General features: G+C 45.3%; 1 protein-coding gene and 1 long non-coding RNA gene across 2 annotated transcripts; one reads left to right on the plus strand and one right to left on the minus strand.

Moving 5' to 3' along the window:
• The first annotated feature begins 1,042 nt into the window (after nt 1-1,042).
• On the plus strand, nt 1,043-2,266 carry LOC147963201 (uncharacterized). Its single transcript, XM_087529509.1, has one exon. It carries the CDS (start codon nt 1,043-1,045, stop codon nt 2,264-2,266), a length of 1,224 nt encoding a protein of 407 aa, XP_087385635.1.
• Nucleotides 2,267-23,119: 20,853 nt separating this feature from the next.
• LOC147963202 (uncharacterized) lies at nt 23,120-24,080 on the minus strand. Its single transcript, XR_015608502.1, has 3 exons — nt 23,861-24,080; nt 23,615-23,681; nt 23,120-23,525 (listed from the first exon to the last, which is right to left on the minus strand). It is a non-coding gene; the product is annotated as an uncharacterized LOC147963202 (long non-coding RNA).
• Between the last annotated feature and the right edge of the window lie 1,705 nt (nt 24,081-25,785).

Consider the following 25,785-nt stretch of genomic DNA (forward strand, 5'->3'; position numbering starts at 1 on the left):
GTCTCACGTGTGACCAAGGAAGTGTTCTGGGCAAAGCCACTGGTCATGTTTCTTGGTTGTGTGCGTGTGTGCGGGTTCTTGTGTTCTTGAGAGAAACCATGAGAGAAGAGAGTTGTGCGAGGTAGCACAAGGAAGAAGAAGCGGCGCTGCGCATCGAGGCGGCGCCAACAGTAGAGCGGCTTCGTCATGCACAGAGCTTCGGTGGAGATGTCAAGTCATGCCTAGCCGATAGGTGCTATGCTGTCCCATGCCTGGTCAGCAGGTGCTACGCACGACAGATCTTCCAGAATCTTTGCGTCAGGATGGACGAGCGTAGGGCGGTGGCCTCGTTGGGCGCTGTGGTGGCGTCGACGGATGGACGGACTGGCAAAGATGATGGTATCTCTCCTGAAGATGGGTCACCGGTCCGATGATGATGGCGGCGTCTAATATGTGTGGATGTGGTGTACGCTTTAGGTCTGTTGCACTGGCTGGTCGTTCTGATATGTTATGTGGATGGATCAGCGACGACACCGATTTAAATATGAGGAGTGAGAGCACTTCATATTATCGAGTTTTGTAGATGTGAGTTGTGCCTTCGGATGGGTTGATGTATGTTCTTGTTAGACCTTGGTGGAATAATAAATAAAAATGGCTGCATGCATCGATTGACCAGCACCGGTGGATCGGATCGTCGGTTGCGCCGACACAATGAATTCGCGCCGGACAAGCTCCAACTTCGGTCGGGCATATGGATTTGCGCCGGATAGACTCGGTTCAGGATGAGCGTTACAATCATTGGGGGTTCGCGAGCTCGGATGTTGATGCTCGCTGATCGATCAGGACGAGCGTTACAAACAGATGTCGAACAAAGTAGGAGTAGTACATAGTGGCCTGAGTTCAAAAAGAGTACGTGGCGGCCTCTCAAACAAATCCGATCGTGTGTCTAACCTAAATCTAGTCCGGTCATGACCTCGCGCGCCGGCCGTATCTATATATAGCGGTTCCGACGGGGCAGCCAAGGCGCCGACGACAATAACAAACCATCACGACGAACCAATCGATGGCAGCCGGCAAGGGCGTCGAGCGACCGTGGTCGGAGCTTTCCGGCGACCTCCTGGCGGCCGTCTACCGCTGCTCCTCCTCGGCGCACGACCGCTCGCGCTTCGCCGCCGTCTGCACGTCATGGTGCACCGTCGCTTCATGGCACCCGCCGCTGCCCGCTCTCCCGCTGCTGCTGACGCTCCCCTCGCCGTCCGCCAGCGACCATGAGGTCGCACGGGCGTACAGCCCCGAGGACAGCAGGGCCGTGCGAGTCCCGCTCCCGTCGGCCGTGTCACCCGGCACGCGCCTTGTTGGGTCCCATGACGGCGGCTGGATAGCCGCCACGTGCTCGTCCGGCGACCACGGGCAGCAGCTCCTGATCATGAACCCCTTCTCCGGCATCCAGGTGGCGCTCTCCGTTAAGCATAGCACGGACGAGTGCGCGTGGCCACACGAATTCGATGCGAGTTTCAGTCCCATCAAGAAGGTCGTTTTCTCTGGTGACCCTTCGTCGAGCGACTGCATGCTCGCCACGATCACCGCACGGTGCAATCTCGCGCTCTGCAGGGTTCGCTGCACGGAAGCGACACGGTGGACCATGCATGGATGCGACACTCATGCATACGGGGAGCTCGTGGACATCGCCTTCTTCAACGGTGAGCTCTATGGCCTCTCTCACAAGAACGAACTGTTAATGTACGAGGTCGTCGTGAATCAAGACGGAGGCACACCGACGATCGCCAAGGTCCACATCATGTCCGACATCGAGGCGAGCATCCAGCACGAGCAACCGTCATGGTGCGAGGCCAAACACATATTCGAGCTGCGCGGCAAGGTGGCGATCGCAGTGGAGTTCTGCGAGTGGCGCGACCTCCACTCATACTTCAGAGTGTATGAGCTTGCCGAACGTGACGAGAGGGCGCCGTACCAACACAAGTGGGTGCAGGTGAGGAGCTTGGGCGAGCAGGCCCTGTTTCTGAGCCCCGCGTGCTCTAAGGCGGTTCACGTTGGCTGCCAGCGCGGTGGGGTGGACAGAAACTACATCTACTACCCAAAGCGACATTCAGTACACTTGGAAGGCGAGCGCTGCATGAAGCGTCTGGATCTTGGTAGTTGCGCCGTGTACTTCTTGGACAACGGGTACAATATGCATCGGATGGGGAGGATCATGTCACGGGTGTACCATTACCGCCATGAAGACAACAATAATGGTTGCATGTGGTTTCTGCCTCCAGACTTTTAGTTCCTCATTGCTGATGCATGGGGACAAATTCTCTACACGTTTCCTTAATTTCTGCTAGATGGTTCTTTTTTAAAAAAAATAAATTAAACGGAACCTTTATTCATTGGAAATAACCAGTACATCTTCTGTGAGAATCATTACAATTTCATTTAAAGACTCCTCAAACGAATCCCAAGTGAAAAAAAATCTAGCTAATCTAGCGAGCTCATAAGCTAGTTTATTTGCTTCTCTATTGCAATATACGAATCTTGTACTAATGAAATCATAGGCATGACGAAAACAATCATCGAAGATTGCCGCCGTCGCACCCGACGGTCGTCCTTCATCCTGCATGGTTTCAATCACCTTTAGATTGTCCATGTTAATAGTAAGGCGATTACATCCCGCCCTATGCGCCAGTGTTAGACGAAATTTGAGAGTTGAAGATTCTGCTATCAAAACATGCGCGGAATAGTCAATTTTTTCGTTCCCTCAAGCGATATACCTACCTTTGTCATTTCTCAGGACCGTTCCCATTGTGCCCTTCAAGAGATCGTGGTCAAAAGAAGTGTGAACATTATGTTTTACAAATCCCCTGGGAGGGCAGGACCGACCCCTTTTTTTCAGAAAAGCCCTGGGGATGATGCATTAACGAAATTTGATGTAAGAGCAAGAATCCCCATAGAGATCTGATGTGCATTCTGCGTTGTCTCCTTATGCAGCAATATTTGTCTTTCCCACCATAGATACCATGCTGTTAGTAATCATTTTGCGCACATTTTGTTGGCCCAAAATGAACAGTTCTTGGTCTGGTAGAAGTAGTAAATATTCCAACACCGTTTGTTCCGCACGACCGACCTCACAGGCTTTATCAATAATATCATCCATCCCAAGCCTTTTCCACACCTCCTTGGCTTTTCTACAGAGGAAAAGCATGTGCTTTGAATCTTCTAGACCCTTCGAGAAAGTAGGACAAATGGGCGAGATCTTCATATGTCTATTTTCAAGCGTAACCTGGCATGGAAGTATACCATGCAATGTATGCCATATAAAAAAATTGACTTTTGCCGGGCAAGATAACTTTCATATCTTGCTCCAAATTGGGTTTTCTTTGGTTCGCCCCATCCCATTAGAATGTCTTAATTTATCTCCATACTGATATTCCCACTCCCTAGAGTAGGAAGACCGAACCGAGAACATGTTGTTTTTTGTATAGCGCCAAGCAATAAAATCTGGCATATCATATTATGAAAGTGGAATTGAAAGAATATGTTGTACATCAATGGGCAACATCATTTGTCTAATGATATCTGCATCCCAACTATTCGTAGCAGGATCAATCAGGTCACCCACCTTCGATAACCAATGTCGCCCCTTGGGCGTCACAATTTTCCTTGTGTCACAATTGGGGATCGAGGCATATTCCCAAATATTATTATTTTGACCCTTCCCCACTTGCCAAATGTAGCCACGTTTTAGAGAGTCCGTACATGTCATTATACTTTGCCAGGTAAATGAAGATCCTCTCTTTAGTTTGGTATTCAACAAACCGCCATCAGAATAGTATTTAGCCCTTAGAATAGTAGCACACAAGGACCCCGGGTTATGAATAATACGCCATGCCTGCTTGGCAAGCAAAGCCAATTTGAAATAGTGAATATGACAAAATCCCATTCCCCCTTGCTTTTTAGGTACACACATTTTTCACCATGTCATCCAATGCATCCTCCTCTGGTTCTCCTCGTCTCCCCATCAGAAATGCGCCATCGCGTCAATGATTTCTTTACAGATGTTCTTAGGGACTTTAAAGACTGGCATTACATAGGTGGGTATGGCTTGGACAACAGCCTTGAGAAGGTGTCATTCTGGCGAACCCAGATAAGGATAACTTCCTCGTGCCTTACTTTTCCGAGTAAGTCATCCCCTGACCGCCCCGTAACATATGATTTCTTACATTCCGATTGTTCTTTTTTTATAACATTTCGTGTTTTGTGCAGTGACACACATTATACACTCATCCTCTTAAGCCCGAAATATCTCATGGCCACGTATTTCGACTCTGACCGTCAGTCGAACAAAGACTACACAAATATCAAGAAAGTTCTTGATGATGCTCTCCCCGGCTACGCCAAATCTGGAGGCACCTTCAGGAGGCTAATTTGTAGGTACGGCAAGCACGTGTTCACCCACGTAACGACGTTCCCCTGCGTCAAGCAGCCGCCTGGCAGTCAGAAGGATGCCTACTACGCCCTCCATCACATGAGGGCGATCATACGGGACCATAATCACCTTATGCTACCAAATAATCTCAAAGAATGGGCCGCACGCTTGTCGGCAATCCAAGACGAGGGCATCAGACAAGAATTCTTTCGCATCCAGTCGGAGTTTGCAGAAATAATCTATCAAGATGTCCTTCGTACCTCGGGGCAGTTCTACCTCAAATATCAACCATCCAACGGTGAAATAGGAACAACGCTACAAATGCAGGCTGTCAACGACCGCACATTCATGACCATCACGAAAGACGGCGGCTTCATCCACGCTCTGGTCCCTGAGTCGAGTCGAAAGTATTGATGCCATGTAGTTCTGAAATATCGATTAGCTCATGTTGTAATTAAACTTTAATGAACTTGTATGTCTCTTTAGTTTGGACAGTCGTTCAACTTATATGTAATCGATGCTATTTATTAGTAGGACCATGAATCGTGCTATTAATGTGTTGCTTTTCTCTTTCGATCCTTTTGTTGCATACTTATATATTGCTTATATATTGTCTGTGAATTGCTACCAACGTTTTGTTTGTCTAGTGCATAGAGATGCGGTCGTATGTCATGTACAAGGGTGAGTTTCCTGGAGTCTACGACGACTGGGAAGAGTGTCGGAGACAGGTTCACCGTTTCAGCGGTAACAGTTACAAAGGGTACACCACTACGGCGGAGGTGGAAGATAGATACGCGCGCTATCTAGCGGGAGAGAGGAGGGAGCGGAGGAGGAACCGGATGAAGATCAGCTTCATCGCGATGATGCTCATCGTGACCGCAACCCTCTTCTATGTGATGGTAGTTTAGATATCGTCTTGTAATGTGAAGACAAACTCGCTACTCGCGGTCTCGGGACTTGTAATGTTCTAACTTTGTTCGGTATTTTGAATTCGAAGACTAATATGATGAATTGTATTCGGAGACTAATCTTCTATTGTATTCGATAAATCTGCTGTTTATATGTTGTGCGGTTTATATTCTATGCTGTAATGTATTTTGTAACATGTGCAAATATCAGAAAAGCAAAAAAATTCATAATATTCATAGTAGTGGCGCACCATCACTAGTAGAAAACAGGGCTATGGTCCAGGCCGGCTCAGCCCATTAGTCCCGGTTCAGTGTAGAACCGGGACTAATGTGGGCATTGGTCCCGATTCGTGAGCCCAGGGGGCCGGCCGGGCCACGTGGGCCATTGGTCCCGGTTAGTCTGGACCTTTTGGTCCCGGTTGGTGGGACGAACCGGGACCAATGGGCCTCGCTCCTGGCCCACCACTATTGGTCCCGGTTGGTGGCCTGAACCGGGACCAAAGGCTCCCTTTTAGTCCCGGTTCTTGCCACAAACCGGGACCAATGAGGTGCCTATATATACCCTCGCCCGCGAGCAGAGCACTCCCGTGCTCTATTTTTCTCTGGCCGGCGAGGGGAGGGGTTTGTGGTGCTCTAGCTCACCTCCTATGCACATGAGGTGTTCGATGGAATGCCCGAGCCACACTACTTAAACTTTCTCCTCTCGAAGCTCGACCTCCAAGCTCCATTTTCCTCCAGATTTGTCTAGATTTAGCGGTCCGTCACGCCCCGTCCCCGTCTTCACCGCCGTCGATCACCCGCGCTGATCTCATCACCGACACCACCGTGGTGAGCCTCTTGTTCTTATCTTCTTTCTGAAAGGAAAAATATTCTTACTTGTCTGTTTAGATAGATACTTGTATCATTTTCTTACATTTATTATTGCATCTTATATAGTGCGATGGTTTTGGTATCCGCCCCGTCGGCCCTCGTCCTGTCTATGATTCGGATTTGGTATGTATATTATCTTCATAACTATTGGTTCATTTATTGTTTATGAAAATTATGCCGACCAACGTGACATAGATTTTATTTATCTAGGATGTATGTGAATCGGAAATGCCAACCGACCCTATTGTCGAGAGGTTAAATTTAGTTGAAGAAGAAAACAATTTGTTGAAGGAAAAAATAAAAAAAATTGAGGAGGAGAAGATGATATTGGAGTTGCATGTTGCGGATGTCGTCGATGATCACAAGATCAAGATGGATGCAATGCGCTTGAAGATTAGAAAGATTAGAAAATATGCCATTCATACCGAGGCTTGGTATCATTATGCCGTTGGATCAATTGTTACCTTGGTTGCGATTATGATCGCATTTGTTTTCGCATTGAAATGTTTTACATAGAGAGCTATATGTTGTTAGATGAGAACTATGTATGCACTTTGGTTTTAATGTGATGATGAACTTCTATTAATTTGGACACTTAATTATGTATAATGCACGCAGATGAACCGGCAATGGATGTACGGTGACAGACACACCCGCGAGTACATTAAGGGCGTGCATGAGTTTCTCGATGCGGCTGAGGCAAACAAGCAGAATGGTTTTATGTGTTGTCCATGCACTGAATGTGGGAATACGAGGTCTTACTCTAACCGGAAAATCCTTCACTCCCACCTGCTTTACAAGGGTTTCATGCCACACTATAATGTTTGGACGAGGCACGGAGAAATAGGGGTTATGATGGAAGACGGCGAAGAAGAAGAGTACGATGACAACTATGTGCCCCCTGAATACGGTGATGCTGCAACGGGGGGAGCTGGTGAAGATCAAGAGGAACCAGACGATGTGCCCAATGATGCTGCCACGGGTGAAGCTGCTGAAGATCAAGAGGAACCAGACGATGTGCCCGATGATGATGATCTCTGCCGGGTCATTGTCGATGCACGGACGCAATGCATTAGTCAAAAGGAGAAGCTGAAGTTCGATCGCATGTTAGAGGATCACAAAAAAGAGTTATACCCCAATTGCGAAGATGGCAACACAAAGCTCGGTACCGTACTGGAATTGCTGCAGTGGAAGGCAGAGAATGCTGTGGCTGACAAAGGATTTGAGAAGCTACTGAAAATATTGAAGAAGAAGCTTCCAAACGATAAAGAATTGCCCGACAGTACATACGCAGCAAAGAAGGTCGTATGCCCTCTAGGATTGGAGGTGGAGAAGATACATGCATGCCCTAATGACTGCATCCTCTACCGCGGGGCATACAAGGATCTGAACGCATGCCCGGTATGCGGTGCGTTGCGGTATAAGATCAGACGAGATGACCCTGGTGATGTTGACGGCGAACCCCTTAGGAAGAGGGTTCCTGCGAAGGTGATGTGGTATGCTCCTATAATACCACGGTTGAAACGTCTGTTCAGAAACGAAGAGCATGCCAAGTTGATGCGATGTCACAGTGAGAACCAAAAGAAAGATGGGAAGTTGAGAGCACCCGCTGACGGGTCGCAGTGGAGAAAAATCGAGAGAAAGTACTGGGATAAGTTTGCAAAGGACCCAAGGAATGTATGGTTTGCTTTAAGCGCGGATGGCATTAATCCTTTCGGGGAGCAGAGCAGCAATCACAGCACCTGGCCCGTGACTCTATGTATGTATAACCTTCCTCCTTGGATGTGCATGAAGCGGAAGTTCATTATGATGCCAGTTCTCATCCAAGGCCCTAAGCAACCCGGCAACGAAATTGATGTGTACCTAAGGCCATTAGTTGAAGAACTTTTACAGCTGTGGAATGGAAACGGTGTACGTACGTGGGATGAGCATAGACATGAGGAATTTAACCTTAAGGCGTTGCTGTTCGTGACCATCAACGATTGGCCCGCTCTCAGTAACCTTTCAGGACAGACAAACAAAAGATACCACGCATGCACGCACTGTTTAGATGACACTGAAAGTATATACCTGGACAAATGCAGGAAGAATGTGTACCTGGGCCATCGTCGATTTCTTCCGACCAACCATCAATGTCGAAAGAAAGGCAAGCATTTCAAAGGCGAGGCAGATCACCGGAAGAAGCCCGCCATGCGCACCGGTGTTCACGTGCTTGCTATGGTCAATGATTTACACTACGTAATCTTTGGAAAGGGTCCCGGTGGACTAGCTGTTCCGAATGACGCTGAGGGACACGCACCCATGTGGAAGAAGAAATCTATATTTTGGGACCTACCCTACTGGAAAGACCTAGAGGTCCGCTCCTCAATCGACGTGATGCACGTGACGAAGAACCTTTGCGTGAACCTGCTAGGCTTCTTGGGCGTGTATGGGAAGACAAAAGATACACCCGAGGCACGAGAGGACCTGCAACGTTTGCACGAAAAAGGCGGCATGCCTCCGAAGCAGTATAAAGGTCCTGCCAGCTACGCTCTTACGAAAGAAGAGAAAGAAATCTTCTTTGAATGCCTGCTCAGTATGAAGGTCACGACTGGCTTCTCGTCGAATATAAAGGGAATAATAAATATGCCAGAGAAAAAGTTTCAGAACCTAAAGTCTCATGACTGACACGTGATTATGACACAACTGCTTCTGGTTGCATTGAGGGGGCTTCTACCGGAAAACGTTCGATTAGCCATTGTGAAGCTATGTGCATTCCTCAATGCAATCTCTCAGAAGGTGATCGATCCAGAAATCGTACCAAGGCTAAGGAGTGATGTGGCGCAATGTCTTGTCAGTTTCGAGCTGGTGTTCCCACCATCCTTCTTCAATATCATGACGCACGTCCTAGTTCATCTAGTCGACGAGATTGTCATCCTGGGGCCCGTATTTCTACACAATATGTTCCCTTTTGAGAGGTTCATGGGAGGCCTAAAGAAATATGTCCGTAACCGCACTAGGCCAGAAGGAAGCATCTCCATGGGCCATCAAACAGAGGATGTTATCGGGTTTTGTGTTGACTTCATTCCTGGCCTTAACAAGATAGGTCTCCCTAAATCGCGGTATGAGGGGAGACTGACTGGAAAAGGCACTCTGGGAAGAGACTCAATAATATGCAGGGACGGATATTCTTGGTCTCAAGCACACTACACAGTTCTACAAAACTCTACCTTGGTGACCCCGTATGTCGATGAACACAAGAATAGTCTGCGCTCCAAACACCCGGAGCAGTGCGACGACTGGATTACATGTGAACACATCAGGACTTTCAGCAGTTGGTTGGAAACACGTCTCAGAGGTGACAACACTGTTTGTGATGAGTTGTACTTGTTGTCCAGGGGACCATCTTTGACTGTATTGACTTACAAAGGATACGAGATAAATGGGAATACATTTTACACGATCGCCCAAGATCAAAAGAGCACCAACCAAAACAGCGGTGTCCGCTTTGATGCAGCAACCGAGAGCGGAAAGGGCACATATTATGGTTACATAGTGGACATATGGGAACTTGACTACGGACCTGATTTTAAGGTCCCTTTGTTTAAGTGCAAATGGGTCAATCTGTTAGGCGGCGGGGTACAGGTAGACCCACAGTACGGAATGACAACAGTGGATCTGAAAAATCTTGGGTACACTGACAAACCGTTCGTCCTAGCCAATGATGTGGCACAGGTTATCTATGTGAAGGACATGTCTACCAAACCGAGAAAAAGAAAAGATAAGGAAGCGAATACATCATACGATGAGCCAAAGCGCCACATAGTTCTTTCAGGAAAAAGGGACATCCTGGGAGTGGACGGCAAGACAGACATGTCTGAAGATTATGAAAAGTTTCATGAAATTCCTCCCTTCAATGTCAAGGCTGATCCAAGCATCCTGATAAAGAATGAAGATTATCCATGGTTACGGCGCAATAAGCAAATGAGACAAGCGAAGAAAAAGTGAAGACTTTCTCCCGCAATAAGCAAATGCTATGTGGGTGAAATTATGATACCATCCCAACTTTCAACTTTTTCAGAGTTCATTTGAAATGCTTTCATGTCTTATGGTTCGAAACTTTGATACTTCGAAAGTGATTGTCCATTTTGTACACGAAGTGCATCAAGTTTTTGTCGTAACCCTCTCTACTTTTTGGAACATGCTATGTGGGTGAAATGATGATACCATGCCAACTTTCAACCTTTTCAGAGTTCATTTTGAAATGCTTTCCAATTTCAGAGTCATTTAGCTCAAAGAATGAATTAATAGCAAACAAAATGAACTACAAAACTTTTATGAAAATAAAAACAATCAATTAAAATATTATGTTATGATCAACTAAAATAAAACTATAATATTCTTCAATAGCAAAAAGAATATAATTTGTGTGACCTAAAATCAATAGTGAAGTTATTCTAATTTTAAATAGAAATAAACTAGTGATTCACAAACTAGTGATTCATAAAAATAAATAGCAAAGAAGAAAAAAATTCTAATTTTATAGTAAAGTTATTCATAAACTAGTGATTCACACAAATTTTTAAAAATTCAAATTTAAACTATTTAAAATTTAAAAACTAATGGCACTAACAGAAAGTTTATAATTTTTGTGACCTAAAAGCAAAAAGAAATCACTAAAAAACTGTAAGTATTTAGTTTTAAGTAGAAATAAAAAATAAATAGAAAAAAAATTCTAATTTTATAGTAAAGTTATTCATAAACTAGTGATTCACACAAATTTTTAAAAATTCAAATTTAAACTATTTAAAATTTAAAACTAATGGCACTAACAGAAAATTTATAATTTTTGTGACCTAAAAGCAAAAAGAAATCACTAAAAAACTATAAGTATTTAGTTTTAAGTAGAAATAAAAAAATAAAAAACCAAAAAAATATAGAAATAAAAAAGATAAAACCAAAAAAAAATGCCACCTACTGGGCCTCCACGGCCTGAATACGACTAGAAACCCTACATGGGCCAGGATTCAGGCCCGCAGAAGGCCCAATAGGCCCACAGGCAAAGCAGTGTCAAATTAGGCCCATAGACCTGCTATTCAGAGGAGTTCGAGAGGGTGGAGGCAGCAGAGCTTATAAACCAGTGCCGGCCGCTGTCAACTAGCGATGTGGGACTAAACTTATGGGCGCGGGCAACACAAGGGCATTGGTCCCGGTTGGTGGCACCAACCGGGACTAAAGGGGGCATTGGTCCCGGTTGGTGGCACCAGCCGTGACCATTGCCCCCCTTTAGTCCCGGTTGGTGCCACCAACCGGGACCAATGGGCTTCGCTTCCCGCCCTTTGGGCTGCTGAAAAGGGGCCATTGGTCCCGGTTCGTGGCTGCAACCGGGACTAAAGGGTGGCATTGGTCCCGGTTGGTGCCATGAGCCGGGACCAATGCCTTTTTTATATAAGCAAAGACTTAGCGTTTTTTCAGATTTCATCACCAGTTCCCCGCTCCGACGACGCCGCCAGGCTTCCCGAGCTCGCCCCGACGACGCCGTCAGGCTGCCCGTGCTCGCCGTCTCCCCGCGCCCTGCCCCGTGCTCGCCGTCGCCCTGCCCCTGCCCCGTCCCGCCCCCGCGCGCCGGCGCCCTCGCCGCCCCCGCCGTCGCCTCGAGCTACCCTACTACGGGCTCGCCGTCGCCGCCCCGTGCTCGCCGTCGCCCAGCCCCAGCCCCGTCCCGCCCCCGCGCGCCGGCGCCCTCGCCTGCCCCCGCGCTGTGAGCCGCCGCCCGGCTCTGTTTTTTTATTTTTATTACTTTAATTTTTTTGTTCATATGTGATGTATATGTGTATGTGGCTATAATGTATATGTGTATGTGAACAATGAATTAGGCAAATGTTTGTATTAATTATTGTTTTTTAGAAAAAATAGGATTGTTTTTCTGTTCATAGGATTTTTTTGGTGATATTAATTATTGTAAATAGGATTGGTGGCTAAAATAGGATTGTTTTTGGTGATATTTTTTTGGTGGCTAAAATAGGATTGTTTTTCTGTTCATAGAAAAAATATGTGTATGTGGCTATAATGTATATGTGGCTATAAGATTGTTTTTTAGAAAAAATAGGATTTTTTTTTCTGTTCATAGATTTTTTTGGTGATATTAATTATTGTAAATATGAAAATGTTTGTATATTCATATGAACAATGAATTAGGCAATACTACTTCTTGTATTTTTAAGAAGGAAGAAGAAGAAAAAGAATGAGAGGAAAAAGGAAATAAGAAGAGGAAGAAAGGAGAAGAAGAGGGGAGAGGAAGAAGAGGAGAAATAAATAAGAAGAAGAAAAAAGAAGAAAAAGAAGAGGAGAAGAAGAAATGAATAGAGGAGAAGAAGAGAAAAATAGAATATATATTCTATTTTCTCTTTTCTCCTCTATTCCTTTCTTCTTCTCCTCTTTTTTTTCTTTTTTTTTCTTCGACACGTGGGGGGGGGGTCGAGAATGCCGGACATTCATGAGAGAGGCGAGGAAGAAGGGGAAGAAGAGGGAGAAGAAGAGGAGAGGAAGAAGAGAAAGTCTTCTCCTCTATTCTTTCTTCTATTCTTTTTTCTTCTTCTTCTTCCTCTTTATTTTATCGGGAACGAGGGTCGTCGAGAGGTCGAGGAGCGGTAGAGGAGAAACCCTAAATAGAAAGTATCGTCGGTGTGAGATACATGTACCGTCAGTGTCGGACACTACACCCACATCCCACAAGTGTCCGACACCGAAGGCCACATGTATCTCACACCCACGATACTTGCTAGCTATTTAGGGTTTCCTCTACCGAAAAGAAGAGGAGAAATAAATAAGAAGAAGAAAAAAGAAGAAAAAGAAGAGGAGAAGAAGAAAGGAATAGTGGAGAAGAAGAGAAAATAGAATATATATTCTATTTTCTCTTCTTCTCCACTATTCCTTTCTTCTTCTCCTCTTTTTTTTCTTCTTTTCTTCTTCTTCTTCTTCTTCTTCTTCTTCTTAGCCGGAAGTAGAGAGAGGTTTCCTAGTGTCAAAGTATTGAAGAAATCCATGCCTTCATCATTAGCCGGAAGTAACCAGGGCATGTTGGTACGAAGTTCTGCAAAGTTATTCTGGAATGGAGTCCCGAATAGAATAATCCGCTTTTTGGTACGAATTCAGCAAAGGCCTTCCAAATAGCGATATTCGGAAGGCTCTTGCTGAACTTTGTACCAAAAAGCGAATTATCCTATCTGGGACTCCGTTCCAGAACAACTTTGAAGAGCTTCGTACCATCATGCACATGTTACTTTCGCCTAATGATGAAGACATGGTTTTGTTGAATCCTTTGACACTAGGCAACCTCCCGACCCCTCGGCGATCCTCTCGAACATGATGTAGTGTCGTCGTTGTCGATATATACCCCCTCCCGATAGCTTACTATGATTAGGTAGCTAGTTCTACGTTTGGCACTAATATATCCATCTGTCATGTTTGAATAATAATTGCCATGTTGTAAATATTTGTAGAAACTATGGACACCGCCCTAGACGAAGCAACAAAAGAAGCGTTGTTGAGGGACATAATCGCAGAAGGAAGTGATGCCATCTCGTTGTTTCTCAACGAAACCGATGGTCTGGAAAGAGAGGGTGAACAAGCTGGCTACGGTGACCTAACGCCGGTGCAAGAAGAAGAACATGAGGACGGCTCCGGTGACCCAATGCCGGTGCAAGAAGGAGACCGTGATGACGGCTCCGGTGACCGAACCGAGTCTGGCCAGGTATATATATTAGTTAAGCCTATGCTGACTAGCTGATTGATGCATTCATTGTTTTGGTATGTACACATATTAATTAAGTCTTTGTTCTTTTTTCTAGCCCTCCGAATCGAGCACAACTTCGGCAAAGAGACGAGGCCCGAAGAAAAAGTTGAGCGCGGATGAAAAGTTTGAGATCATAGCAATTGCGCCCGACGGCCAACCTATTGAACCCCTCCGGACAAAGAGCGCATTTGTTGCTCAGTGTGGGGTTCTGGTTAGGGACAAGATCCCGATAAGCATCCAGCAATGGTTTAAGCCAGCTACAGAAGACCCTGAGGTGTCTTATGTCAATGATATGCAGAAAAATGATCTTTGGACTGAGCTGAAGTCAAATTTCACCCTACCGCCTGAGGATAATCCAGAGAACCCAGTTAAAGAGAAATTAATCAAGTCTTTTGCTCTGAAGAGGATGGCAGAACTATTCAGGAGGTGGAAGAAAGAGCTGAATAAGTTTGTCGAAAATAACGAGACACCAGAATTCAAGGGCAGATATGAGAAGATCAGAGATCACTGGCCCGCATTTGTGGCCCACAAGACATCAGAAAAGAGTAAGAAGATGTCGGCGACAAACAAGCAAAATGCTGCGAAGAAGAAGCTTCACCATCGCACGGGGTCAGGTGGCTACCTCGTAGCCCGGCCTAAGTGGTCCAAGAGTGAGAATGATCTGGTTCATAAAGGGATCGAACCAGAGACAAATAACTGGCCAGACCGTTGCTGGACTTGGTTCTTCGGGGCTGGCGGAACCCTGGACCCTGAAACAGGGAAGTGCATTTGGACGAACGATCAAATGGACATACCAGTCAGTAAGCTTAAGCAGTATATCGAAGCAGCGCATGAAGGGACGTTCTTTCTAGACAGAGAGAACAACGAGCTCACAATGGCCCTCGGGAATCCTGAGCACCCTGGACGGACACGAGGCACGCCAGGCTCCGTTCCGTGGAAGGTTGGGTTTCCGGACGCAGGCGGTTACAAATCCCATGAGAGGAGGAAAAAAGTGCAGCAGACCCAAATGCAGGCGCTGAAAGCAAGGGTGGACGCGATAGAGGAACGAGAAGCAAATCGCAGCAAACGTACTGCCGAAGCCTCCCCCGAAGCTACCCCGCCATCTCAGCGCAGAAGCAGCGTGGCTTCCACCGAGCTGCTTCAGCCGGAGCATGCCTTGACGGCTCCTGCCAGCTATCTCGTGGATGCTATCACGGAGTCTCAAAATTGCCACCTTATGACGCAATGGATGAATTTGAAGGTCAAGGCGGCTGTTGGCTCTGTTTTTCCTACTGAACCCGGCGCAACTTTTCACTGCCGGCCGATTCCAGAAGGATATGCTAGGGTGATGGTGGATGAGATAACTGAGGGATTTGAGGAACTCCAGCTTGACCACCCTACCGGTGAAGGGGAGACTCGGCTGGGGTCTGCTCTGAAGACTCCATGCCTATGGCGGAAGGAGCTCATCAACCTTCCGAACTAGACGCCACCGCCTCCTCCTCCTCCTCCGGCGAGTCAGGGCACTCCGCCTCCACCGCCTCCTCCTCCTCCGGCGAGTGATGATCAGGGCCGTCGGCCGGCTCCTTCTCCGGCGCGTGGCGGCACTCCGCCTCCTTCTCCGCCTGCGCCGACGCGCCCGAGCAGCCAGCCTCCTCCTTCTCCGCCTCGTCAGCAAGGGCGGAAGAGACCTGCCGCCGCTCCAGCTGCTCCGGCGCGTCGTAGTCCTTCTCCTCCGCCGCTTAAGCAAGTAAAGAAGACAACCGCTACGTCTGCTCGGTCGGCGTCTAGCAGTACAACCAGAGGCGGGAGGACATACAGATTCGGTCCTTCTCTGAAGACTCCAGAGAAGTTACCATACGAGAGGACCCAGGAGGAGAACGCCGAGATCGCGCGAGAAGAAGTGAAGAAATTCTTTGAAGGGGTGAAAGCAAAGAAACATCCACCTCCGGAGGAGAAGGTAGATCGGGTGAAAGTGAAGCGCACTCTGGCTGCCCTGGCAAAACCACCGAAGTCTGATTCGCCGAAAGGAAACTATGACCGCATTATTGGAAAGGAATTTGCCGAAGCGGAGCGGTCGGGAAGTACTGTCAGTGATCAAAGGCTGAAACAACGACGAGCTGGGAAACAAATTGCCCAGCTCGGCGAACAAGCGAAGCAATCGTGCCCCCCGCTCAAGGTGCCTAGCCACAACGTCGATAATGATCCGAGGATGGTGCCCGGTTATAGCAATCTTGCAGATTACCTGCCCGACGAAGTACATTATGAACCCATGGACGTGCAGATACAAAGATACGAGTACGGGAAGCCTCTCGTCAAAGATGAAAGATCTCTATCAACGATGATGCGAAGATTGCATGATTGGTACTTGAAAATCTGCAGAGACTCTGGGGGGAGGAGTACTTTGTATGCGAGAGTTAAACCGGAGCATGACCTCGTTGGAATTGATCTGTTACCTGTTCCATTTGAGGAGTTCTATCAGTTCTTCAATCAATTGGCCCTCGATAAAGCAACTGTCACCTGCTACTGTCTGTAAGTACTACTACTTCTGTCATTAAGTTTCTCTATATAGCTTAGCTCTTTCATTGCATGTATTTATAATCATCCTCACTATATTATGCAGATTGAAGATCATCGAATTGAAGAAAAGACAAGTCGGTGATATTGGGTTCATTAACACATATCTCATAGATGCAACTCAGGTTAAATTTCATGCCGCAGAAACCGAGGCCAGCATGCTTGAATCGTTGATAATAAATCAAAACAAAGATATAATACTCTTTCCTTACAACTTCAAGTGAGTGTTACTGTCTTGTGCGTATTCGGTTTCCCTTATATATTAGTCAAGGTTATAGTAATGTAATTGATGAGTTATGCATGCGTGTGCAGTTTCCACTATATTCTCCTACATATTAAGCTTGAGCAGGGACTAGTAACCGTCTTAGACTCAAGACGAAAAGATCCCAAGGACTATGCAGACATGACTCAAATACTCGAGAAGTAAATTAAATCGATCATTATCCACCATATCAGCAACTTTGTTCATTTCCTGATATATCAAGTAATTGTTTTCTTTGTCCGGCAGGGTTTGGAGAAAATTCACCAGAAAAGCTCCGGGACTGCCGAAGGAGCTGCAATTTAGACACCTGAAAGTAAGTACTAGCTATAGTAGCATTTTAAGCGCATCTACTAGTCATTCAAGCGCTAGTTTCATAAATACCATTTGGCATTCTTGCTTATCAGTTTGATTAACCTCTATTTCTTGTAAAGTGGTTGTGGCAGCAACAAGGGAATGATTTCTGTGGTTACTATGTTTGCGAGTCCATCCGCCACACGACCTGTGAGCGGGGCTACACTGACGAACAATATGCAGTACGTAAATAACAACATTCACAATTTTATTTTATTACCATCATTTGTGTTGAGTTTCATTCATTCATATATATATATATATATGTATTGACCCCCTTCTTTAAATTAGATGTTTCGGAAGCGGGATGAACTCCTAGCACCAGCTCGCATGCGAGGAATTCAAGAGGAATTGGCGGCATTCTTTCTTGACCACGTGATCCCTGAAGACGGAGAATTCTATGCGAACCCTGAGTCCGTATGATTATATTTGTAAGAGATAATTATTGTATATATGTAGCCGGTAGTGTCAGATAGATATACGAGAACTTGTTGTTCGACCAATCTCTCGGAGAAGGAGAGGTGGTCGATATCACTTCTCTCTGTATATATGCATATATGTTCATGACGATCTTCTGTTTCCTTCGTTTGCTTACTAGCTAGCTAGCGTGTCTAGTCCTCTCTATATACGTATGTATAGTATGTAGCGTCGACCAAGCACAGACATAACAGAGGACAGTTCTCTCTATTAATTATAACTAGCTAACACAATATATGAAACACCTAAATTAACCCCCCAAAAACCCCAACCCCCCCCCCCCCCCCATTTCAAAAAAAAAACAAAAACCCCAGCCACAGAAGTGCTGACGCGTGGATGCCTATTGGTCCCGGTTGGTGCCACCAACCGGGACCAAAGGGTCTCCTGGCTGGGCTCTGCGCACTGCCCACGTGGAGGGCCTTTAGTCCCGGTTCTGGATTGAACCGGGACTAAAGGGGGGAGGTATTAGTACCGACACTTTAGTCCCGGTTCCTGAACCGGGACTAAAGGCCCTTACGAACCGGGACTATAGGCCCTTTTTCTACCAGTGCATACACTACTAGGGAAAACCTTATACACAGAATCTTAGCAGCAGCGCGGTCTAAAAACAGGCGCTACTGCTAATTAGCAATAGCGAGCTTCAGAAAAGAGCGCTACTAATGACTGACTAGCAGTAGCGCTCTAGGTGAAAAGAGCGCTACTACTATAATTGCCACGGTGTTGCCTCCAGGCTAGATATCGTAGTAGCGCCCTTTCCGTGGACGCGCTACTGCTAAAGAACTTAGTAGCAGCGGTTTTCCTCAAAACTCGCTACTGCTAAGTATCACCGCAATTAATTAAGTTTAGTCCCATACTGCTAAGCGAACAAGGTGTTTACCACCTTAAATATGTTGTTTCTCAACCTATCTCGAGCACTTGGTCTTCATTGAACTATATGTGTATGATTTGTGGTTGCAATATGAATCCTCGCCTGACCTATACAGGTACAGTGAGGATTCATGTTGACTATTTAGATTATACACAAAAAGATCAATGATGACCAATGTATATTTTTGATGTTTTTACATTGCTTAGACTTATAGCGTTTTTTTAGGACAAAGCATTACTGATATTGGGATAAACAAAAGAAATAACTGCTTCCATTAGCAGTAGCGGTTTTCCCTAAAACGCGCTATAGATAAGTTAGCTATAGCGCGTTTTCCATATGAGCGCTACTACTAGTTCGAGTTAACCACCCCCCCCCAATCAAAATTTCACTAAGTCCTCCTCCCCCCCGGCCTGTTCCCCTACTCCTGTCGCCGCCGCCCGAGCCCGAGCGCGCCTGCCCTCACCGCCGCCGCCGCCGCCCGCCCTCAACCTCACCGCCGCCGCTCTCGACCACACTGTCGCCGCCCTCGACCTCACCGCCACCGCCCTCGATCGAGCCCGCCGCCCTCGACCGAGCCCGCCGCCCAGGACCGCCGCCTCCCGATCCCGAGCCCGCCCTCGCCGCCCCTTCGTCGCCAAGCACCTCCCCGCCACCGTCTCTCCCTCTGTAAGCCCCCGACCCCTCCCCCACCCCCTCTCTCTTTGCTTAGTTAGTAGATGATTTTAGTAGTAGTAGATGTTAATTTAGGGTTCATAGATAATGATTTTTAGAAGTAGTGGATATTAATTACTAGTAGTGATGGTAAACTAGTTGTATAATTAGCAGTAGTAGATGTTAATTAGTAGTAGATGTAGTAGTTAGATGTTAATTAGTAGTAGTAGATGTGCTAGTTTCTTTCTATTTATAGTAAGTTTATATTTAGTAAGAACGAGTTGAATTAATAGAACTATTTTAGTTTTAGTTGAACTAGTTAAGTTTTAGTTGAACTAGTATAGTAAGTAAATTAATAACTAGTTGGACTACTTCATTTTTAGAAAGAACTAGTTTTTTTTCTTTTTATACTAAGTTTATATTTAGTAAGAACTAGTTGAATTAATAGAACTAGTTGAATTAATAGAACTAGTTGAACATGCCATATTTGTTGTTATTTTTTAGTTTAAGCAATTATTTCATGTTTTGGTTACACCTCCGAGTGGCCTATGTTTTGCCGGAGTGTTGATTAATTTCCGTTTTGGCAAATTTCAGGCGCTCGATATGTCCTTTTTTAGCAAAGGTCATGCCGGATTTTTCCGTGAATTCTGGCATGACTTGTGCTAGAATATGTACAAGTTTAATCTTTGAATTATGAACGTAGGAAATGTCGTACTCGGACGACGACAGTCTCCCGGGGGAGTGCAGCTGGTGCCACGATGATCGAGGTATGTGCGACAGGTTCGTTGAGCTGGATGAAGATCGGCGCTTCAGCATTAAGCTCGAGGAGACCTTCGGTGTTGAAACGGTACGCAACAACGACAAGTGTTTTTTTCGTAATTAAGCATGACTTCAACTATTTCAACGTCTAATTTTCATCTTTTACAATTCGACTAGCTTATCCCATGCCATGCAAGACGCTATGTCTTGGAGAGGATGGGTTTTGAAGACCATGAAAATTATGAAACAAAGAAAATACACCTAAGAACCCATCATGATATCGATTTTGAAGTAAATCTGTACAATTCTCAGAGCGTAATCCATTTTGGCTGCCAAAATTGGGAAGCACTTTGCAAAATGTATGGTTTTTATGAGGGTATGATTGTCACCATGGATCTTGGTAATCCTGACATCGAGCAAGACAATATGGACATTTGGGTCCTTGTTGATACGCTTCCGATTCTACCGCAATGTGAGTTTCTCAAACATATTTATTAACTAATTTATATTGTTTAATTTAAAATAGTTGACAGCTTATTTCCATTGACAGCTTATTTTGAATCTTCAAAGCATGTGCAGAAGATGGTAGACAAAACCCACTACACTGATGGCTCCGAATTAACTTATAAGGAGAAAAGTCATCTGATTGCTTATTGTACTTTTTTTGAGAATTACAATACCTATTATCGAACTCCTCCAAATTATGGTGAATACGTGCCACTAGTGCACGCGTTGAACCACGATAACTTCAATGGAGATACCCTGGTAAGATTTTTTACTATTACGACATCCATGCATCTTTTGCATACTTCTAAAACTAGTACATCATTGCTAACTACGAAGTTATTACTATGTTTTTCAACAGAAAATCCCGATGGATTGTGTGCCTCATCTGATGTATCAGAATGGTCGCCTTGCAGTTATGAACATACAGCCAGGTGAATCTAAGGAGCTCACCTGTGCATATCGGATTTCTAAAAGCGATGAACACATGCTAATCAAAGAATGGAAAAAATGTTTGGACATTTGCAAGGAGGTTCTTGGAAGTAACATTAAGCGAAAGGCAAGAATTGGAGACAGGATAATCTCCATTCTCCATAATCGAGAGTCAGGGGCTATCTTGTTTTTTGCTATTTTATCTTAGAGAATATAGTAGGTCCTAAGAGAATGTAGTAGGTCATATGAGGTATAATATGTTTATTATGTGATACAATGTGTTAGAGTTGATGATGTGAGGAGTACTTGTGATTACGACTAGTGACCAATTTGCTATGTGATGTCTCATTGATGAAAATGATGATCTTGAGGAGGTGTTATATGACAATGATGTATTATGATGATAAGTTGTTAATGATATGATGATGATGATATTTATTATATCATTGGGTGAAAGAACCGGGGATTAGTTTCAAGTGGATGTCCATCCACTTGAAACTAGTCTACACGGTTCTTTCACCCTGTGATGTAGTAACTCATTATGATGTAAAAACAATTTCTAAATTCCAGTTGTATGAAAACTTGTGTAAAGGTGTATGAATACAACATGAAATAAAAAAGAAATAAAATACGAAATAATAGTAGCAGCGCGGGCAGGGAGAAGGGCTACTACTAATTACCAGTAGCGCTCCTCCTGGAACTCGCTACTACCAAGTCGATTTAGCAGTAGCGTGGGTGGAGGCACGCTACTGCTATTCGTTAGCTGTAGCGCCTTATCAGTAGTGCATAACCCCGCGCTACTGATAGGTCTAAAACCTGCGCTGCTACTAGGGTTTTCCCTAGTAGTGATAGTGCACTTTAGTGGCGCACAGAAATAAAAACACCAGTGGCGCATTATTTAAAAGTGCGCCATTAGTAACCTAGAGCACAAGGTACGCATGGTCCTTTGGAGTAACAGCAGTGGCGCACTTCTGGGCTTAGTAATGGCGCACTTTAGCTGCGCCATTAGTGTCTCGGATAGTAATGGCGTAGCAGGTGGTGCGGCACTGTTATGTAGATTAACAGTGACACACCAGGCGTGCGCCATTAATAGCCAAAATAGGTGCGCCACTAACAGCCTTTTTTCTAGTAGTGATGGCAAGGACTCCTCGAGGCACTTCATCCAATGGTTGTAGATGTGCAATTTGCATATCTAACGGATAATTTATGATGTTTTATAAGGATTAACGTGAAGGCTTGGTCGGAGCATCCAATTAGTATTTTAGTTACCGGACTGGACGTTGAGCTTGAAGGTGATGAAGTTGCCGATGTTGTTGAGGCTGTGGATGGAGGGGACGGCGGGGAAGAGGAAGATGCGACGTCAGAGTGGGCGGCCGGCAGCACGAAGGGAAACACGGACATGGCAGCAGGAGCAGTGGCTGGTGGAGCAGTAGCTATGGGGGCAGGAGCAGTCGCCGGTGGAGCAGTAGCTATGGGGGCTGGGAGTCCGGAAGAGGGGAGTGCCGGAGAGGGAAGCGGAGCGGAGGAGCTCGCGAGGCCACCGGAAGAGTCGTCGGTGGCCATGGAGGGTAGGTCGTAGGAAGGGTTGCTCTGGTGCCAAGTTGGATTATGGAAACACTGCGTGATCACATTCCATTGCCCACGAAGGGGTCATATACAGAGTACCGAGAATAACTGCCCGAGCTATACAAGGGCATGCACATCGTGTGCTACATGATAGGAGAGATCGTGAGCCTAACTGCGGAGGACTCGGTCCTCACGTTGCACAAGTGCCGTTAGTCTTCCAACATTGAGAGTGGACTCTGAAATATATCCTCGTGGATTGCTTTTCTCCTTACTTTCCAGATCGCCCACATGGTCACTACCATCTCAGTGAAAATCTCATGAGATAGTGTCGAGTTCAGCAAGAACAGCCAGTACCTTGCATTCAAAGCATGATTTGCACACATATGTCCAACCATCTCCTCTGTAGCGAGCTACCACACACTTCTTGCCAACATGCATTCAAATAGAGCGTGCTTCCAATTGTCTTCAGATGAACATATTGCACAAACAAAAGATGTTGCCATATGACGGTGATGCAACACATCTGAGGTAGGCATCGAGTTCTGCCCCAACCTCCACAAGAAATTCTTGATCTTAGATGGCACTGTAATGTTTCAAAGCTTCGTCCAGTTTCGTTCCTCAATGCTAGTGCCAGACTGGCCTTGAACATTCTCTAACCAATTCTCCCTCTGAATCTTTGTTTTGATCAATATCTTATAAATTGAACTGACCGAAAATCTTCCACGACGGTCAGAAGGAATAGAGAAGGATGTTGGTGGAATTGATTGTTTATTGCTTGAGCCTCGTGGGCGCATATATAGGGGTACAATGACCAACTTGAAGTACAAGACAGGGTAGAGTAAGATCCTACGCTATAATCATAATACTCAACATCGTCGCTTACTTGCGGGTCCCAGACTGCGACGTCTTCAACTCCTACACACCTTCAGCCTCATGGGATTCAGTTTCGTCAGGTACACGTGATGCTACATTACAGTAAACAGCGTGCCAAGGCGTGCCTTTTCTTCTAGTATGTACTACGTTACATATGTATCTCAGCTCGGACTGTTCATCGGTCACCATCTGGCTTGGCGTGTTTGCGACAAATCTGACATGAGCCGCAGCAACACTCGTCTACGAGGCAGCAACAACACAAAGCAGCAAGGCTGTAGTTTGCAGGGCAAACACAGAGCACGTTAGATTAGTACAGAACTAATGTAGAGCAAAGAAATATGACGGGGCTCCTTTTTATTACCATGCTTTGAGGAAGCCCGTCTTCCGTTTTGGCCTATGTTGAGCCGCGGGAGATCCATCGTAATACCCTGCATGTACGCGTTGCCGTTTCACGCATGACAGCATGAGCAAACAATAGGAGAAAAAAATGTAGTGCAAGGAAGACACGCAAACATATATTCGTTTATCTATCATGCGTGGAATTATAGTAACATATAAGTGGCGGTTAATTTCAAAAATAAAATAAAATAAAATAAGTGGTGGTTACCAGAGCTTTTCGGGTACAAGTACATGTTAGTTTCTCAAAAGAAACATAACATGTTGGTCAGTGGCCTTGACTTTGAACACAACTGCATGTCATATGTTGTAAGCTATCTAAAAAAATGGACTTTGAACTCGAATTCAGATGGCCCTCTTAGAAAAAAGGTATATAGATGACTATGTATACCATGGAGAAGTGAACCGGACGGTCTTCGGAGAGTATAAATAGCGGCTGCAAACCACAGATCAAGTAGAATGCTATATTGCCGTGGCCCGTGGATTAGCGCATCTCCAAGGCGGACCCTCAAACCTCCCGCAAGCATCCGAACCGTGCTGTCTAGACGCAGTTTGTCATCTATCGCGGTTCTGTATCGGTCCATTGAGCGGTCTGGACCACGTTTTTCCAGTAAATTGGAGATAAACGTGGGGAACCTTGGCGGGAGTCCGGAAATCCACATGATGAACCAAAAGTCACCACGTGTCCTCTCTTCCTCCGGATGGCGAATAGCTGCGGCTAATCTTTTTTTGCTTTGGCGGAGACTACTATTAATCATGCAAGTGTTTGGCGGAAGGTGTACATTAGTGAGCTTAATTGATTATTTTAGTAACCCACAATTGAACGGAAGGTATTTTGGCGAAAGGTGTGCATGTGAACAGAAAGTGTTTGGCGGAAGGTGTATATTAGTGAGCTTAATGGATTATTTTACTAACACACAATGGAATGAAAAGTATTTTTGGCGGAAGGTGTGTATGTGAATGGAAGCTGTTTGGCGGAAGGCACGATTGGATGGCCGGCTCCCGCATCAGCGTTTGGACATTGGTCTTGACTGAATTTCGGACAAAACCGAGGGAATTTGCGGGTCACCGTTGAAGATGCCCTTACAACTTTTAGTGATGCTTAAAGCGTCTAAAATATTATGTGCGCCGCTGTTGGCAGCTCATCCATCAAAAGCTGCAGCGCAGGAAACGAATAATTAAAGCTCCTCGTTATCTCTTTGCTTCCTTTTAATTGTGCCATTCTTTTTGACATTTCGGATTATTCCTGTCTTTAACTTCAAGGAAATGGAAGATCATACGAACTCTATCTTTGCCTGCTGTTGCTATTAGCATTTATGTGCTAGTGCTAGAGATCGATGTTGTTGGGCTTGCGCCATGTTGTAATGTGAACGGCACAAGTCAGCAGCTTTTCTTTCTTTTTTTGAAAAGAGAGTTTCCTCTCTGATTTCTGTTAGAAAGCCAATCCCCAGCGAATGCTCGCCGGGGGACATGGTATTTGCAAACCCCCCAATGGCAGTTTATGTGTATTGGTTAGGCTGCGGTTAACATTTTACAAAACTATCATGGCAATTTGTTTAAATTGTGGATTTTTCTTCTTTTGCAAAAAAGTGTCACCGTCGAATGCAAATCTTATGGTTATGTGGGCGTTTGCTGGGACCCCACCCCCAGCAAGCGTTTGTAAGATATCTATTCTGTTTCTGTTAACAGAAACCAGTGTTCCACTACAACAAAAGGAAAGGGAAATATCCAAGCACAACGGCCACCTAGAGCAAGAAAACACAAGGAAGCAGACACAAGTCGGTAACAGGTCCCTCTCCACAAATTAGGGGCCCTGTGCCGGGGACCTTTTATTTTGTTCCAAAAAATCATGTTACTAAGAATACATGATTTCTAAGCTTATCAAGATAAGAAAAGTTGACAGAACCTAAAAATTTGAACGAGCACATATCTTGAAAATCTTTGGTGTGTGAGCAACTACGTCCAAAAATATTTTTCCCATCCATGTGAAGTCTAACCTTCGATTGTAGAGCATAAATAATATATTAGTTATCATCATATATCTTATATCTTATATTTACTAATTAGAGGCACCATACGAGGCTCCACGCTAATTCTAGAGTAAGATCAATAATTACCATAGGATTATTAAATATA

Source organism: Triticum urartu, chromosome 6A (assembly GCF_056163025.1).
Source record: "Triticum urartu cultivar PI428250 chromosome 6A, HENAU_Tu73, whole genome shotgun sequence".
NCBI classification, from domain to species: Eukaryota; Viridiplantae; Streptophyta; class Magnoliopsida; order Poales; family Poaceae; genus Triticum; species Triticum urartu.

Bases quoted from the DNA above. Each gene is read 5' to 3' on its own strand.
- LOC147963201 (XM_087529509.1), top strand. From the start codon at position 1,043: ATGGCAGCCGGCAAGGGCGTCGAGCGACCGTGGTCGGAGCTTTCCGGC.